Here is a 17,052-nt window from a genome sequence, read left to right on the forward strand (position 1 = left end):
AAGGCAAGGACAAGAAGATGGATGTCTCCCTGTGAAAGCGCAACCTTTGGTTACGGGTCAGGCATATCAAATTGCCGGACCCACAACGCTGCTACTGTCGGTCCATCCGATTATTAGATCATAATCTTGGCCAAAAGTGGTGGTGGGGGGGGAATGGACTCTGGGAAAAGACATTACAATGTACTGACTTGGGCACAGACATTGCACAACAAAGAGTTAAAACCTGTTAGTGTCTGCATTACAACAGGAAATAGATCAGATCTTGAGGCACCTTAGCTTGAGATAAAGAGCCAAAATAATGAGTTTCAGGAATGAGATCAGTCATTGACGGGGCATAAATGCATAAATGTATCTACTCTACGTATAACGATATGTTAACTGTCGATGTCCGTACTTGTCTACTCTATGTATAATGATGCGCTAATGGCTAACGTCCGTACTTGTCCATTATTTGAAAATGTATAAAAGATGTTCAACTCCATTTTAAAGTTGAGAAGGTGACTGCATGCACTGCAGAGAGCCCAGCGCTTCTCCCAAAGCTTGGTCCGATAAAACTGCGTGTTGAATCTTAGATCTGACTCCGAGTGGTGATTTTCCCACAACACCTCTAATTGGCTGCTCTTGGATGTTCAAGAATAGCTAGTACTTCATGTCGTTAGTGTACGCTTAAACTGGACCAGATGCTGAGCAACACGATAGCTCAGTGACTATCACTGTTTGCTGTGCAGACACATGGATTTGGGCCAGTATCTGTGGGAGTTTGCGCATTCTTCCTGCGCTCGCATAGGTTTTCTCCGGGTGCTCCGGTTTCCTCCCACACCCCAAAGATGTGCTATTAGGCTGACTGGTGGTAATAAATTGTCCCTAAATTAGTTTTCCCTCAATGTGGAATGCCATAAGCATAGATAAGGGTCATGGGTGGAGGGGGGACTCGTATTGTCAAAATGGCGGCACGGGCTTGTTGGGCCGAAGGGCCTGTTTCCCAGGCTGTTTTTGCTCTTTGTTGTTCTTTGTAATTCTTCAGTTATTAAAAACTGGATATCATATTTCCAGTAGCTGGATGTAATATACTAAATCTCTGAGCAGAATAAGTTAATGTAACTACAGTACTTGCTTTAAGTTGCCCCGCTCAACGCTGTTTCGTTTTAAAACTGTTTATTCTTAAATGCCTGTTTTTCCAATTAGCATCACCATTTTCATTTGAATGACATCTGTGTGTGTAGTTGGTATCAGTGTTCCATATCATCATCACTGTGAGCAATAATACAATAGGGTCAAAAGTTTTGTCTACAATCAAGAGTTCAATTGGGAGATTCCAAGATCAGCCCTGCTCGCTGCCTCACTCCAAATGGTCACAAGTGCTGTTAATATGCCGTTTCCACATCTGGGTAAAAGAGACAAGGGAAAAATTTGCAGGGGTTCCAGAAGAGGCTTGCTGTGGAATCTGACTCCAGCTTATACATTAATTCTTGGGGGAAAATCTGATGTGCTTATCACTCAAAGCCACATTTCTCAAAAATGCAACTAGGATCCATTTGATTTGATTTATTATTATACATGCATTGACAGTGAAAAATACTGTTTGTGCACTTTACAAAAAGTATACTGTTCATAGCGTACATAATGGAGAAGGAAAGGAAGGGTGCACAATGTAGTATTACAGTCACAGAATATTAAGCGAGGAATTACTGTGTCAGCATATCTTTCTCTTTTTATCTTTCACATATCACAGGAGAATAAACTAGCAAATGGATATATATATAAAACATGGCATGCATACTGACGAATATCTTGTGGCCTACCAATCTCCAGCCCTTAATGTCTCAGACTTGGTTTTATGCTTTTGGCACTGAGTTTCCCGGAGTTGTAAGACTAAAAAGACAACTCATTTATCAGTGAATTAAAACTAATTAGGCCTAATTCACTGATCATGGAACTTGCAGAAAAGATTTACTATGATGTTTCCAGGACTTGGTTTGAGTTATAAGGAGAGGCTGGATAGACTGGGACTTTTTCCTCTAGAGTATAGAAGACTGAGGAATGGTCTTATAGAGGTCTATAAAATAATGAGGGGCACAGATCAGCTAGATAGTCAATATCTTTTCCCAGAAGTAGCGGAGTCTAAAACTAGAGGTGAGAGAAGAGAGATACAAAAGTGAACAGAGGGGCAATTTTTTCAGAGGGTGGTGACTGTCTGGAACAAGCTGCCAGAGGTAGTAGTAGAGACAGGTATAATTTTGTCTTTTAAAAAGCACTTAGACAGTTACATGGGTAAGATGGGTATAGAAAGATAATGGGCCAAATGCAGGCAATTGGGATTAGTTTAGGGAATTTTTAAAAATTGTAATTTGTCACTGCAGCACTTTGGCCATGACAAGTTGGGCTGAAGGGCCTGTTTCCATGCTGTAAATCACTATGACTCTATGTCTTTCCCTAATCCTTTAGGCAGGAGAAGTTTCAAACATGCAACAGCAGAACAAACAAAAATGGATATTCCACTCATAATTAGATCAAAACACCTACCGTTGTGTTGTCCATCCCAGTTAAATGCTCAGGCAAGGGAATAATCCTGGGTTGCAATTTATCAAAATTACTTTTCCCCTGTCATGCTAACCACCAGTGACCACACCGCTCCCCAACCCATCCCCATTTTTAGGGAGCATGAGCCTAGCCACTACATATGATTGACCTGAAAAGAACACAGCAGCAAAACCTTAGTCTCTTAAGTTTGAAAAGGAACATAAAAGCCCAGGAAGCTGGAACAGAACATTTAAACAGAGAATGCTGCAAATACTCAGCAGGTCTAGCACCATCTACGGAGGGAGAAATTCTTTTTGGAACATAGAACATTACAGCGCAGAACAGGCCCTTCGGCCCTCAATGTTGTGCCGACCTGTGAAACCAACCTAAAGCCCATCTAACCTACATATTCCAATATCATTCATGTGTAGGAGTACAGTTAAGAGAGAAATCAGGAGGGCAAAAAGGGGACACAAGATTGTTTGGTAGATAAGGCAACGGAGAATCGAAAGAGCTTCTACAAATACATAAAGGGCCAAAGAGTGGACACAGGGACACGCCTCTTAAGAATCAACCAGGTCATCTATGTGCAGATCCACAAAAGATAGGCGCAATCCTAAATGAATATTTCTCATCAGTATTTACTGTTGAAGCATGGATGTTGGGGAACCTGGGGAAGTAAATAGTGATGTCTTGAGGAGTCTATATATTACAGAGAAAGAGGTACCGGAAGTCTTAAAGTGCATCAAGACAAACAAATCACCGGGACCTGATGAAGTGTATCCCAGGACATTGTGGGAGGCTAGGGAGGAAATGGCGGATCCCCTAGCCGAGATATTTGAATCAATAGTCATGGGTGACGTACCTGAAGATTGGAGGGTGACAATTGTGCCTTGGTTTAAAAAGGGCTGCAGCGAAAAGCCTGGGAACTACAGGCCAGCGAGCCTCACTTCTGTGGTGGGTAAGTTGTTGAAAGGTATTTTGAAACAGGATCTGCAGGCATTTAGAGACACAAGGACTGATTAGGGACAGTCAGCACGGCTTTGTAAGTGGAAAATCATGACTCACAAATTTGACTGAGTTTTTTGAAGGGATAACCAAGAAGGTAGATGAGGGCAGTGCAGTTGATGATATCTACATGGACTTTAGCAAGGCCTTTGACAAGGTTCCACAAGGTAGGTTGTTGCATGAGGTTAAATCTCAAGGGGTCCAGGGAGAGGTATCCAAATGGATACAAAATTGGCTTCTTGACAGAGTGGTTGTAGAGGATTATTTTTCAAACTGGAGACCTGTGACCAACATTGTGCCTCAGGGATCAATGCTGGGTCCAGTGTTATTCGTCATTTATATTAATGATTTGGATGAGAATATAGGAGACAGGGTTAGTAAGTTTGCAGATGACACCAAGATTGGTGGTATAGTGGACGGTGAAGAAAGTTATCTCCAATTGCAATGGGAATTTGGTCAATTGGGCCAACGAATGGCAGGTGGAGTTTAATTTCGATAAATGCGAGATGATGCATTTTGGTAGACTAAACCTTGAAGTACTCAGTTAATTGTAGGGCACTGGGGAGAGTTACAGAACAAAGACATCTAGGGGTACATATTCATAGCTCCTTGAAAATGGAGTCACAGCTGGACAAAGTGGTGAAGGCATTCAGCATGCTTGGTTTCGTTGGTCAGAACATTGAATACAGGAGTTGGGACGTCTTGTTGAAGCTGTACAAGGCCACATTTGGAATACTGTGCACAGTTCTGGTCACCGTATTATAGAAAGGATATTATTAAACTAGAAAGAGTGCAGAAAAGATTTACTAGGATGCTACTAGGACTTGACGGTTTGAGTTATAAGGAGAGGCTGGATAAACTGGGATGTTTTCTTCAAGACTTAGGGGTGATCTTATAGAGGTCTATAAAATAATGAGGGGCACAGATCAGCTAGATACTCAATATTTTTTTCCCAAAGGTAGAGGAGTCTAAAACATAGGTTTAAGGTGCGAGGCGAGAGATATAAACAGTCCAGAGGGACAATTTTTTCAGAGGGTGGCGAGTATCTGGAACAAGGTGCCAGAGGTAGTAGTGTAGGCGGGTACAATACTGTCTTTTAAAAAGCATTTATAGTTACGTGGGTACAATGGGTATAAAGGGATGTGGGCTAAATGTGGGCAATTGAGATTAGTTTAGGGCTTTTAAAAAAAGAGCAGCATGGACAGTTGGGCCAAAGGGCCTATTTCCATGCTGTGAACCTCTGACTATAATGTGGGGATAATGCCATTTGTATCTCATGAATGCTCATTAAAATAACAGGTCTCCAAAATCAGTAATTATCAAAGTGTAATTTAACTCAGTCTGTATCTTGGTGGAGGGCTACTGTTTCATAGTCACGGCGTTACAAAGTCTGAAATAAATACTTTGAAATTGCAGAGGTATCTCAGCAGCTGTGATGGCTCCTAAAGTTGATCTGATGAAGACTGGTTTTGCAGAGAGACTTAAGCAGGAAAAGGGTGGAGGTGGTACAGGTTCTTGTTTTCCTTTCAAGATTGTGTGTGTGTGTGTGTGTGTGTGTGTGTGTGTGTGTGTGTGTGGCAGCGGCCTTTAACAACAGCCTGACTGATTACAGTAGTCCAATGGCCCTCCTTGTTGGTCAGTCATTCTCTGAGCATGGCCCTCAAAAGTCAGTTTAAACTTTGGTTAATACCTGCTGGCAGGGAACAAAGATGGCTGCTGTGTTATGGGATCTCAGTGTCAAGTCATGTTCCAAATAAAGGTAATTGACTTGCAACCTTCCATCAGAATGTTTGATCCTGTGACTTAGTCTATCAACTCCTTTAGAGGCTAGGAGCAAAGCCCCAAATTTTTAGCAACAGACAGCTTGCTGTAAGGAACAAACTCTTAGACTCAGGAAAATGAAACTAGACTTTATACAATGAAAATTAGTGGTAATATCTAAACACCATCAGGATAACTTCTGATCACTATGCGATTTCATCAGCTGGCTGAATTCATACAATATATAGAATGGAAAAGAATGTTATTTTTTGTTTTTATTGAAGGTACATAATGCCACAATGTTTACACGGTATCAACGTTCTATATTTCAGATTTTGTCACAATATTAACTTTCTATTCTATGAATTTCAATCTCTCTGACCTGAAGAATGATATGATTCATAGACCAACGTTAAAAGTTTATTCCAATACAATGCAAAATGTGAAAAAAATGCATCAGAATCATTCTGGCCAATCCTCCTTATGAGCAGCAACCTGAATTGTCCCACCATTGGAACCATCTCTAAGTGATATTTTCACCCATCTACCATACTGGAGACTATTCTTGTCAGCCCACTTTCCATCACATTCATCCCATTCACCCCATTCACCAGTAGCCCCTCAAACTTTGCCAATGGAAAATACCTTATTCCTTATTTGACTGCAGGATATTTATGCCTTCAATAACAAAGCTCTAGCCAACCACTGCTTTATTATGAATGACTTGGTTAACATCCTACCTGCAACTGAAAAACAGGTGCTGACACCAAGCCCCTTAGTGAAGCCCCCACTACTCGGTTACAGTTTACACTGGCTGTCATGGCCAAACTGCCGCAGTGACAAGTTACAATTTGGTCTGCAGCCCTTGTTTGCTGGTACTTTTTTCCTCCTTTGAGTATTTTTCTGACTTTTCCTTTAAACCCTGCCTACCATACTGCCTCTAATTCAAGCTTTTTACTGGGATATTGACCGTCAGCAACTTCTCATCCTCTGTGATTTCAACCTTTGTTTCAGTTCCTTTTGCTCTTACTCAATCTACTGTCATCTCCAGACACAAATACTCCAATGCTCTTCTGCCTGGTCTCAGTTCTGCATCTTCCACAAACCACAGCTCATCTGAAGTTTTGCTTTCTTTATTCTATTTCACACCAAGTCCTGCCCACTCTTCACCCCTTGGTGACCAATTGTCTTCCCGGTCTCCTGCAATTCAAATTTAAAACTTACATCCCCATTCTGAAATCATTTCCTAATATCTGTAACCTCCTCCAACCCTACATTCCACTTTCAATCCTGAGTTGGCACCTTGTACATTCCACCCTTACTTTACCTCACATAGAGTCATAGAATAGAATAATAGATGTTTACAGCATGGAAACAGGCCCTTCAACCCAACTTGTCCATGCCACCCCTAAGCTAGTCCCAATTGCCCTCATTTGGCCCATATCCCTCCATAGCCATCTTACCATGTAACTCTCTAAACACTTTTTAAAAGACAAAATTGTATCTGCCTCTACTACTACGTCTGGCAGCTTGTTGCAAACACTCACCACTGTGGAAAAAAATTGCCCTCTGGACCCTTTTATATTTCCCCACCTCCCCCCACACCACACCGCCCCCCCCTCACCTTAAACCTATGCCCTCTAGTTTTAGAGGCTCCTACTTTTTGAGAAAAGATATTGACCATCTAGCTGATCTATGCACCTTATTATTTTATAGACTGCTATAAGATCACCCCTGGGCCTCCTACACCCCAGAGAAAAAGGCCCAGTCTATCCCGGAATTGGCAGCCATGTCTTCTGTCATCTAGCCATACATTTGTGAATTATTTCCTTAAGCATCTACATTTCTCTGTTGCTCTCTATAAGGTACTCCTTCATTTCTTAAATTGACTCATCATTTTCCATTATCTGATTTTTTTTTGTCTGACTACACCTCTGAAGCAACTTGCTATGCTAAAAAGTACTACGGATAGTTACAAATGTGCAACTAGTTGTTTAAGATTCTCTAGCATTCCATTCTGTCATGTGTGAAATCATGTCATAAAATTCTTTCCACGAGGGCAATTGTAATGCTAAAGGCAGACTTGAATCATCTGTTGACTGATGGTTTCTGCCATTCTCCCTCTTAAAATACAACCTATTCATTTAAGTACCAGCATCCAAGAATATTCTTGTAATAACCAAAACAATAGTTCATACTATTTTAATATTTATTATAGCAATAAGTTTTGGACCAAATGTAATTTCTCAAAAAATTGCATTAAATGCTAGCACTTCAATATCAGCACCGAACAGTCATTGAGCAAAAAAACTGCCACCATGACAGAAAATGAACAAAGGCACCAAAGAAAAAAATCAATATAAATCCCATACATTCAGGTAGCTGCTTAACCTAAGGGTTCAGGTGGACATTATAATCAATGCAAAGTTCAACATTTTCATATTACAAAAGTCCTTGATTCAATCACTATTCTTTAATCATGACCAGGTATCCTTACTCACTAATGCCTTTGTTCAATGAAGAGTGCAAACAACATCTAGTCACACCAGCAAGACTAAGCTGGCCAACAGTCAGTGTTTGTAGCATGGATGGGTATTCAGGTTCTCCAAAAAACAACTCTAACCTTATAGATCAATAGCCACAAAACCATGATGGCTGATATAATTCTATAAATTTAGACAAAAATCAGAAGGGAAATTCAGATTCAGACTCAGACAAAAAAAAGTCTGAAATTGGCACCAGTCATGCTGCAACATGTTAAAACAGAGCTTGATGTTGATTTTTCCCTCCTAAGTTTTCAAATTTTTTGTACAGAAGTCCTCAGGACCACAGCCTCACAATTCTCACAGACCTAGCTATTACACATGTTTTGCCTGCTGCGTATGATGATCACAAACTATAAACAAATTCAGCAATGCTTATTACTAAGGGCAAGAGGATACATATGCTAACTATAATGCAATCCTCCCAGCCCATCACAAAAAGGAACTTTGGGATAAAAGTAATAATGAGCATTAAGATTAGGCAATGATAAAACAGTCAAGGCAAATAACTTGTCACAACCCAAAGTTTTAACAAAAACCGAAAATGCTGGAAAATCTCAGCAGGTCTCACAGCACCTATGGAGAGGATAGAGTCAAAAATGAATCTGAGTGACCTTTCTTCAGAACTTCAAACTCACATATGAAACCAGACCACCATGTTTCTGCCTGGTAAACTGAGATAAAGAAGATATAAAGAACGTTCCACACAGTGAGGAAACACAGTTGTATAACAAGATGTAAAAAATTTCATGGTAGGATAGCACCATGAATAGTACCACAGGGAATCTATCAGAACTTTTTAAACTAAAAGTTTGATAGAATAAAATGGTTCAAATACAAAAAGTAAGAAGTCTCACAACACAAGGTTAAAGTCCAACAGGTTTATTTGGTAGCACAAGCCACAAGCTTTCGGAGCCCCTTCATCAGGTGAGTGGAAGTTGTGTTCACAGAGCATAGATATACAGACAAATCAAATACAATCACCCACACCAAATACAAAACACAGTCATGTAAACAGCCTTAAATGAATGACTTAAATTAACAATTCTCACAGGAGGCAGCACATGCAAGTTGCGACATGCCTCTTGCTACATCTTTGTAGTCTTTCTTGCTTTCTTCCTCTCTCCTGCACCAGATTCATATACAATTCCAGGTGTCCAGCAAACTGAAAAGAGGTGGTGAAACATCTACACAGAGTGCAATCATACTACTATGTACGCACAGAAGTCCTCAGGACCACAGCCTCTCGATTCTCACAGACCTAGCTATTACACGTTTTGCCTGCTGCAGATGATCGCAAACTATGTGGAAATTTTAATGCGTTACAAGTGAATATTCTGTTGCAACATCATTTTTAGGGGATTCAAATACAAAAAATGGTCATATAAAGCACAAAGTGCAAGGAAATTGAAATGGGAGAAAAAAATCAACATCAGGCTTTATTTTAACAGGTAATGCTAATTTCATTTTTTTGTCTATATCACTGTTGATCAAGTTCAGTAACTCACTAAGTTATTGCACTGCAGCAGGTGCTGCTTAGTCAATTACACCAGAAGGAAACCAGAATTACTGCCAGGACCCAATTTCTACTGGCCAATTTCAGCAAGGGCAACAAAACACCTTGCTCTGTATCCAAAGGAGAAGGAAAGTATAACAAGCTAGGACAAACAGGAGCAGTGGAGTTTTCTGTCTCAAAGTACTAAAGAGACAACTAAATTACAGAACAGACTGTGGGCAATACTATTAAAAGCAGTAAAAATGATTGACAAATTACAATTTCCCCACGTCAGACTTTTCAACCTCTCAAGTATTAGTCAAATATGTCACTACATTCTATTGCTCAAGTCTCAAAATAACAGCAAGTAGAACAGCAATTTGTTCCAAAAAGGCCAGACTGCAGCATAATCTGCAGATAACACAAGTGTATGGGACATTGAGGAGAGCACCTCTTATTAGTGAATGTCTAGAGCCTTGAATTTGATTCATTGGTAAATAGCTCTCACTCTGATTATAAGTAGCTAAATGGATGCAACAGTGGCCGTAAATTGTCTTTACAATAGGCAAACGAAAATAATTGGTCACAGTTACTACCAACGCAAAGTACACCTCAACTTACATTTTACACACAAAGAATTACCTTAAGACAACAAGATATATTTGATAAGATTATTAAATCTCTATTTAGCTAGCTTAAAGCTATCACTCAGAATTTGGCCACGTGGATGTATACGATGTTTTGATATTAACTGTTCGAAAGATGCCAACGAAGGACAGAGTCAAATTGTAATTCCGAAAAGCCAATTCATATCATAGAATTCCTTCAGTGCAAAAGGAGGCCATTTGGCCCATCAAGTCTGCCCCAGGCAGCACACTGGCACAGTGGTTAGCACTGCTGCTTCTCAGCATCAGGGACCATGGTTCAATTCCAGCTGTGGGTGACTGTTTGTGTGGATTAGAGGACTAGAGGACACAGTCTCAAGATAAGGGGGGGACAGCTTAGATCGGAGTTGAGGAGGAACTTCTTCACTCAGAGTGGTGAATCTCTGGAATTCTCTGCCTGTTGAAGTGGTGGAGGATACCTCGCTAAATATATTTAAGTCACAGGTAGATAGGTTTTTGATAGACAGGGAAATTAAGGGTTATGGGGAAAAAGCAGGAAAGTGGAACCCATCCACTTCAGATCAGCCACGATCTTATTGAATAGCAGGGCAGGCTCGAAGGGCTAGATGGCCTAATCCTGCTCCTATTTCTTATGTTCTTATGAATTGCATATTCTTCCCATGTCTGCACAGGTTTTCTCCTAGTGATCCAGTTTCCTTCCACAATCTAAACATGTGCTGGTTAGGTGGATTTGTCATAGTAAATTGCCCTTGTTCAAAGATGTGTAGATTAGAGGGGACAATATGTGGAGGTATGGGGATAGGATTTGGGTGGAATACCCTCCTCCTGTACAGTATGGACTGATTCTCCAACAGAACATTTTACCCAGGCCCTATCCCCATAACCTCATATTTATCCTGCTAATCCCCTAACCTACATGTCTTGGGACACTAAAGGGCAATTTAGCATGGCTAATTCATCTAACCTGCACATCTCTGGACTGTGGGAGGAATCCTGAGCACTTGAAAGACACTCGTGCAGACACAGGGAGAACATGCAAACTCCCCATAGCCACCCAGGGCAGGAATTGAACCAAAGTCCCTGGTGCTGTGAGACAGCAGTGCTAACCACTGTACCCCTTAGAAGGCCTATGAAGCAGCAAAATAGCACACACCACCCAAAAACAAGTGCCTATGCTGCAAACCTCTAGAAGCTGATGGGTTGACAAACAGGCAACCCATTATTGTACCTTGTATCACAGGATGTAAATAAACTTGAGGCAGCTGCAAGACAAATGAGATCATTTCTGATTGTAGCGGAAGTTAGGAAAAATGTAAGCAAAATGTGGCAGATGCTGGAAATCTCAAATAACAGAAAATACTGATTAAACTGAGCAGGTCTGGCAACATATATGGTGAGAAACAGTTAACATTTCAGACCCAAATGACCAATTCTACAGTACTGTAGAAGGGTGATTTAGATCCAAAATGTTAACTCTGTTTATTTACACAGATGCTGCCAGACCTGGTGAGTTAGGAAAAACATTACAAGTATCACATATATTTACAATACAGGAATAGGCCAATCAACCCAACAAGTTCAATAAGAATAAGAGGGCTCCCATTTAAGTCAAAGGTGAGAAGAATTTTTTCTTTCAGGATTGTGAACCTTTGGAATTCTCTTCCCCAGAAATCGGTGGAGACAGGGTCAATCAATATTTTTCAAATTGACTCAGGGAGTCCAAAGGTATTGAGGATGTGGAACATGGAGTTGAGGCCACAATCAGATCAGCCATGATCTTATTGACTGGCAAATCAGGCTCAATGGGTCAAATGGACTATTCCTGCTCCTAATTTGTATGTTTATTGATTCTCTACCTTACAACCTCATATCCTCTTTGCCATTCTCTTCCATGTACTTTTATAGATTCCCCTTAAATAGTTACGGTAATTATCTCAACTGCTGTTATGAACTAGATCGATCTTGCAAACAAAAGAGTAAAGAAGGTTCTCCTGAATTCCTTTTTGGACTTGTTGGCGATTCTTCATTTATTGCCTTTAGCTTTAGGCAACACAACAATCAAAACACCCTTTCTTTATCTATCCTATCAAATTCCTTTATAATTTTAAGTTCGCTTATCAGGTTATCTTTCAGCATTCTCTTATCTAATGAAAAGAGCCCAACTATTCAATTTTCCCTGATAATTACCCTGAGTTTTAGTAACATCCTTGGAAATCATTTTTGCATCTAGTTTATCATATGAGCTCCACTGCTGTGGTACAGCAACGCAGAGCTTGGATTGGCATTTGAAAACTAGCATATACAGTAAGTTGCTGGTCCTATGCACGGCAGATGGAATTGAGCTGAAACTAGACGATTCCTTGTTAGGAGTTTCTTTTTAAACTAAGCACCTCTGTTGACCAATTTCTTAGCACCCCAATAGAACATTGGCAAAAATCCTGCAACAGCTGAACATGCAGCTCTGGATAAAGATAAAACTAGCTCTATTAACTCCCAAGTTTACACACTTAGAGCAGGATTGTATGGCCTCGCTCATTGCAGAACTGTAAAATCCTGCCTGAGGTCAATGAACCTTCCCATTGTCTGCCCCTTGCCCACTCCGATTTCCAGGCAGGGCAGCAAAATTCCAGCATTAATCTTTAACATAAAAAATAAATATTTAATTTCAATATCTTTTTGAATCACAAATAGCACATCAACAATAATAAAACAGAATTTCCTACTTTTATACAGAACACCACGTAATCTGTTCCTGTTCTAAATGATATCTCCCTATCACATCTTTTATTTGAAAGCACAAGGAAAACACTTAACCAGAAAGGCCATTAGTATCAAAATTCCTTAACCAGAAAATTTAGAAATTACTTGAAAGGGTAAATTTTCAGAATATGGAGAAGGACCAAATTATTGACACTAATTGGATATTTCACCTCCTCTGTGCTGCATCCTTCTTTATCCTATCAACTTGTACAGATTCAAAAGTTTGCAGAAGATAGTTGAACTGAGGCATACAGATGTCTCCAAAGTGTGGACAGCTCTTCTCACGAACAAGGACGCCAAGAGCTTTGTATCTAGATGTGATGAGTTGTTTGTTAGCTGCTGTCAATATATTCCCCTTGTGTCCCTTGTTCAATCCCCAATTGTCTCTTACCTCACAATTTCCATTTAAAACTCATTATCCATTTAAAAACTATTCTGGACCTGCAGCACTCTCCCAACAACACAAAGCTAAAGTTGACTTCAAAGTATGCAAAATATAAAAGATGCATTTAATTTCTCATTTTCTACCCTAAATAAATCCTTATAAATATATCAGACGCATTTTCGCTATTACAAATGGAAAGGCCATTTGGCCCTCCTGAACTAGTTCATTCATTTTGTACAACTGATCTGTATGTTGTTATGAAACATTCAGCAGTATGTAAACATGACTAAAGCTGCCAAAATTAATTTCACTATTGCTTAAATTAATATTTTGTATGGTAGCATCAAAATCTGTTAAGAAACCTGCGGAGACTGAAAAATAAGATCTCACTTCAATGGTACAACTGTATTATAGACTAGATAACAGCTTCAGCCAAGGGCAAAGGAGCTCTACAATTGAATTTAATTAAACATGAACATTTAATCTATCAGTAAAATAACTGTCACAAGACTTCTTAGTCTGACTGAATGAGAGAATATTTCAACTCATACACCTACTTGACACTAAACACTACGCTGAGTAAATATACAATTGCAAATTTGTATTGGCGTGGTAAAAATGGAGGCAAAGAAACTTGCAGTGAAGTGTAACCTTCAAGCATCCAACTTTGCCTCTAAGTAACACCTCCCAGACAAAAGAGTTTATTTAAAATTCAAGACTCAATTTTCCTGACTACTTCAGTTAGCTGTTGCCAGCAGCAAATATCAGAAAATAATCTCTATTTAACGAAATCTCAGGTGGATTCAATTTAAAAAGGCAGATCTATTGCAAATAATATAAACACAAGTTTATTCTAATACAAAATAGAACTAGGCTTAGCAAAAATACTGACTAATGTGGTCTGCATATATTCAAAATATTCATACATTAGCTTGTTGCATAGAAGTACATTTAATAATATCTCAAACTGATAATTAAAAGTGAGACTGTTTTCAATAAAATGATAAAATATAATGGTTCAAAACATTACTTTCTGACTTGAGGCAAAATTTAAATGAAAAACGTCAGGAGAATTGACTTGGATATACAATGTAATAGTGAACATTCCAGAACCAAGTTACATATCAAGTTTATTCATTTTTTGCTTGGTGTCAAAAGCTAAACAGCATTTTAATAAAAACAGGAAATTTTTTAAAAGCTCAACAGATTTGGCAGCATCCGTGGAGAGAGAAAAATTTAACATTTCAAGTCCAAAGAAGTGACTGGACTCAAAGGGTTAATTCAGTTTCTCTCTCCACAGATGCTTGGCTTTTCCAGAACTTTGTTTTTATTTCAAATCTCCAGCATCTGCAGTATTTTATTTTTATTTAATTTAGCATTTCAATAATGTCGCTTTTGTAGCATGTTTTAAGTTGGTGACTTTTTTAAAACTCCTTATTTGATTTAGCAGGGAAGCACTGTGTATTTTATAACTCAAACTATTTTTATCAACCTTCCAGAAAGGAATATCATATTTAATGAACTTCTCTCATTAATCAAGAAAATTAAGATGCAAAAAATCTAGAAAGAGTTATCAGCATAATTTTTTCAACCCTACCAAAGACAGCAGTCCATTTTCCACTTACTTTGCGAATAAGGATGTCTGATTCCTTTCCCTCCCCACCCAAAAATACAAAAAACAATAAAACTGCAGAACATTTAACCATCCCACATGTAACTTGTTCTACACATTTTCAACCATGCCAAAATCTTAGAAATTGACATACTAAACAACCGCATGGTTCACCGTTCCTTCGTTAATCATGTCTTGATCATTTCTTTCTGCAGTCAAAAATCATTTCATGCACTTTTTCTACTTCTGAATTTAACACTTCATTAGACACTGATGAAAGTGTCAAAAATACGAAACAATTTAGTATATTGCTGTTAATTATTTTTGTTGGATTTCATGCACATGACCTACTCAAAAACTGGTTTCCCCACACTTCAATCCACCCAAAAAGCAACTTTAGATGTGATCTTTTCAACTGTAGGGACAGCATATCAAAGTACATGACTTATTGTTTTTCAAAACCTTATTTCATGGTGTTCTTTTTAATACATAAATGTGTTCCTTTTCACAACTATTACAAATATTAACCATGCCATATCCAAGTTCTTTCAGTTCAATAGGTAGCAGGAACTGAGCTACCATACTAAATTTTGTAATCACCTTGAAACTTATTTCTAGATCTTAACATTTGAGAAATCCAAGGACTGTCGCTCACTGCAGTACAGTTGAGAAGAGTAGGAGTGACAAGTTGGATGAGTTAGAATTTGCTAAGTTTGGGCTTTAAATTGGGGGTGGGGGGCAGGGGGTCCTGAGCAATGAAAATCTGCATCATCAACTACAGGAGACACAGGCGTGACCATGCAAAATAAAATACGTGGTTCTTGAATGGGCCACGATCACATATGAAGGCAAGTGGCAAATAGCATATGGCATGAGATCTCTTCTGGACTGGTTTTGCACATCTAAAGTGATCAGAGAACAAACTTCCAGAAAATGTTCCCTCATTGGACCTTGGCTTGTTTGCGTCTGTACTCTTCCAAGAGAAGCAAACAGATCCAGGGCTAATTTTGGGAGGGCGCGGGTTGAAAATCATTGGAAAATTCTTCTCTAATCTCATGAGCTGATCAAACCAGCGCACGAGATTCTGGGGGTAGCAAGTTGTTCTGCCCGTCATGAGTGTGACGCAGAATAGTCTTTTCGTGCCCATGATTTTCATCCGTACCGATGTTGACAAACAGCTTTCAGCCGAGAAACGAGAATTGCGTGCAGCACAATTTCACCACAACCACCCTCTCCCTTTACAAAGTGACCCAATAACGAAACTATTGTTTACATCACAACAGAAAAAAAGTTCATCCTTCTCGAACCATTCTCCCCAGCATTTTCTCTAGCTTCCAATTTCCATGAAGATAATATCCATTTAAATAAGATGAATTCCTGCCACACGATACGTGGTAAAGGTTGCATAGGGCTATCATCTTTTAGTGCTTATCTCAACATTTCCAACCGCTGATTGTAGACTTTCCCATTAGTGCTCTTCTCCAGACCCGGCAACATTTACATTTACATCCCATCCCAGCCACCACCCCACCTCACATTCCATACTTGCTGCGTTGTTTTGACGGCGCCGAGTCCCAGGGCCCCGAGGCGGAGGCTCCACCTCAGTCCCGGGCTCCCGTCAGTAGACGCCCCGCTCCACCTTCTGCTCTAATGGGCCGCGAAACGGGGTTACGAACCTGCGGCGAAATGCAGCGGCGTGGATTTCCTGCCGGCCATGTCCTTGGCGTTCACATTGCCCGAATCCACCAGTCGCTTCACCCGCAAAACGTCGCCGTTCCTGCAGGCCTCGAACAGCTCTCGGCCCGAGTCACTCACCGCACCACCTCCTCCTCCTCCTCCTCCTCCTCCCCCACCACCACCAGCACCACCTCCTGTTGACGGAGCCGCCGCCCCTGCACCCGGCGGGCTGGCGTTACCGCCAGTGAATCCTGGCGAGTCGGGCCTGTCGGAGGCCGGGGCCGGGGTTGAGGTAGGCCCGGGATCTGATGCGCTGGGAGAAAGCTGACTCCGCCGCGCCGCCATCTTCCACCGTCACTGCAGCAACGCCGCCTGACCTCAGTGAGGCGCGGGAGCGCGCGCGCGTACGGCACGACGGGCGTGCGACGCGCGCGTACGTTGCTCCTCCCCCTCGGCTGTTAGTCACGGGAACAGCTTTTCGCCGCCCTGATTGGTCTTTCGATCAGGGCGTTGATTGGCCATTTAATTCAGCGCTCCGATTGGCTGATAGAATTACATCGCTCTCACGGTCGGATGCTGTTCAGCCCATCGTGTCTTCTCCCGGCCCTTCAAATTCACAGTGCATTTCCCGCCTGCTCCCTGTCATTCTGATGTGGGTATGCCGG

At 40.5% G+C, this 17,052-nt stretch overlaps 1 protein-coding gene across 2 annotated transcripts in view; it reads right to left on the reverse strand.

The window, feature by feature from the left end:
- tnksa (tankyrase, TRF1-interacting ankyrin-related ADP-ribose polymerase a) overlaps positions 1-16,752 on the reverse strand; it is a 162,360-nt gene extending 145,608 nt beyond the window's left edge. For both annotated transcript variants that reach the window (XM_080188601.1, XM_080188600.1), the window contains exon 1: positions 16,387-16,752. In XM_080188601.1, coding sequence (XP_080044727.1) covers positions 16,387-16,732 — 346 coding nt within the window. In that variant the 5' untranslated portion in view covers positions 16,733-16,752. The remainder of the gene's footprint in view (positions 1-16,386) is intronic.
- Positions 16,753-17,052: the final 300 nt, after the last annotated feature.

Source organism: Carcharhinus amblyrhynchos, chromosome 5 (genome assembly GCF_965287045.1).
Source record: "Carcharhinus amblyrhynchos chromosome 5, sCarAmb.v2.hapA, whole genome shotgun sequence".
Taxonomy (NCBI): domain Eukaryota; kingdom Metazoa; phylum Chordata; class Chondrichthyes; order Carcharhiniformes; family Carcharhinidae; genus Carcharhinus; species Carcharhinus amblyrhynchos.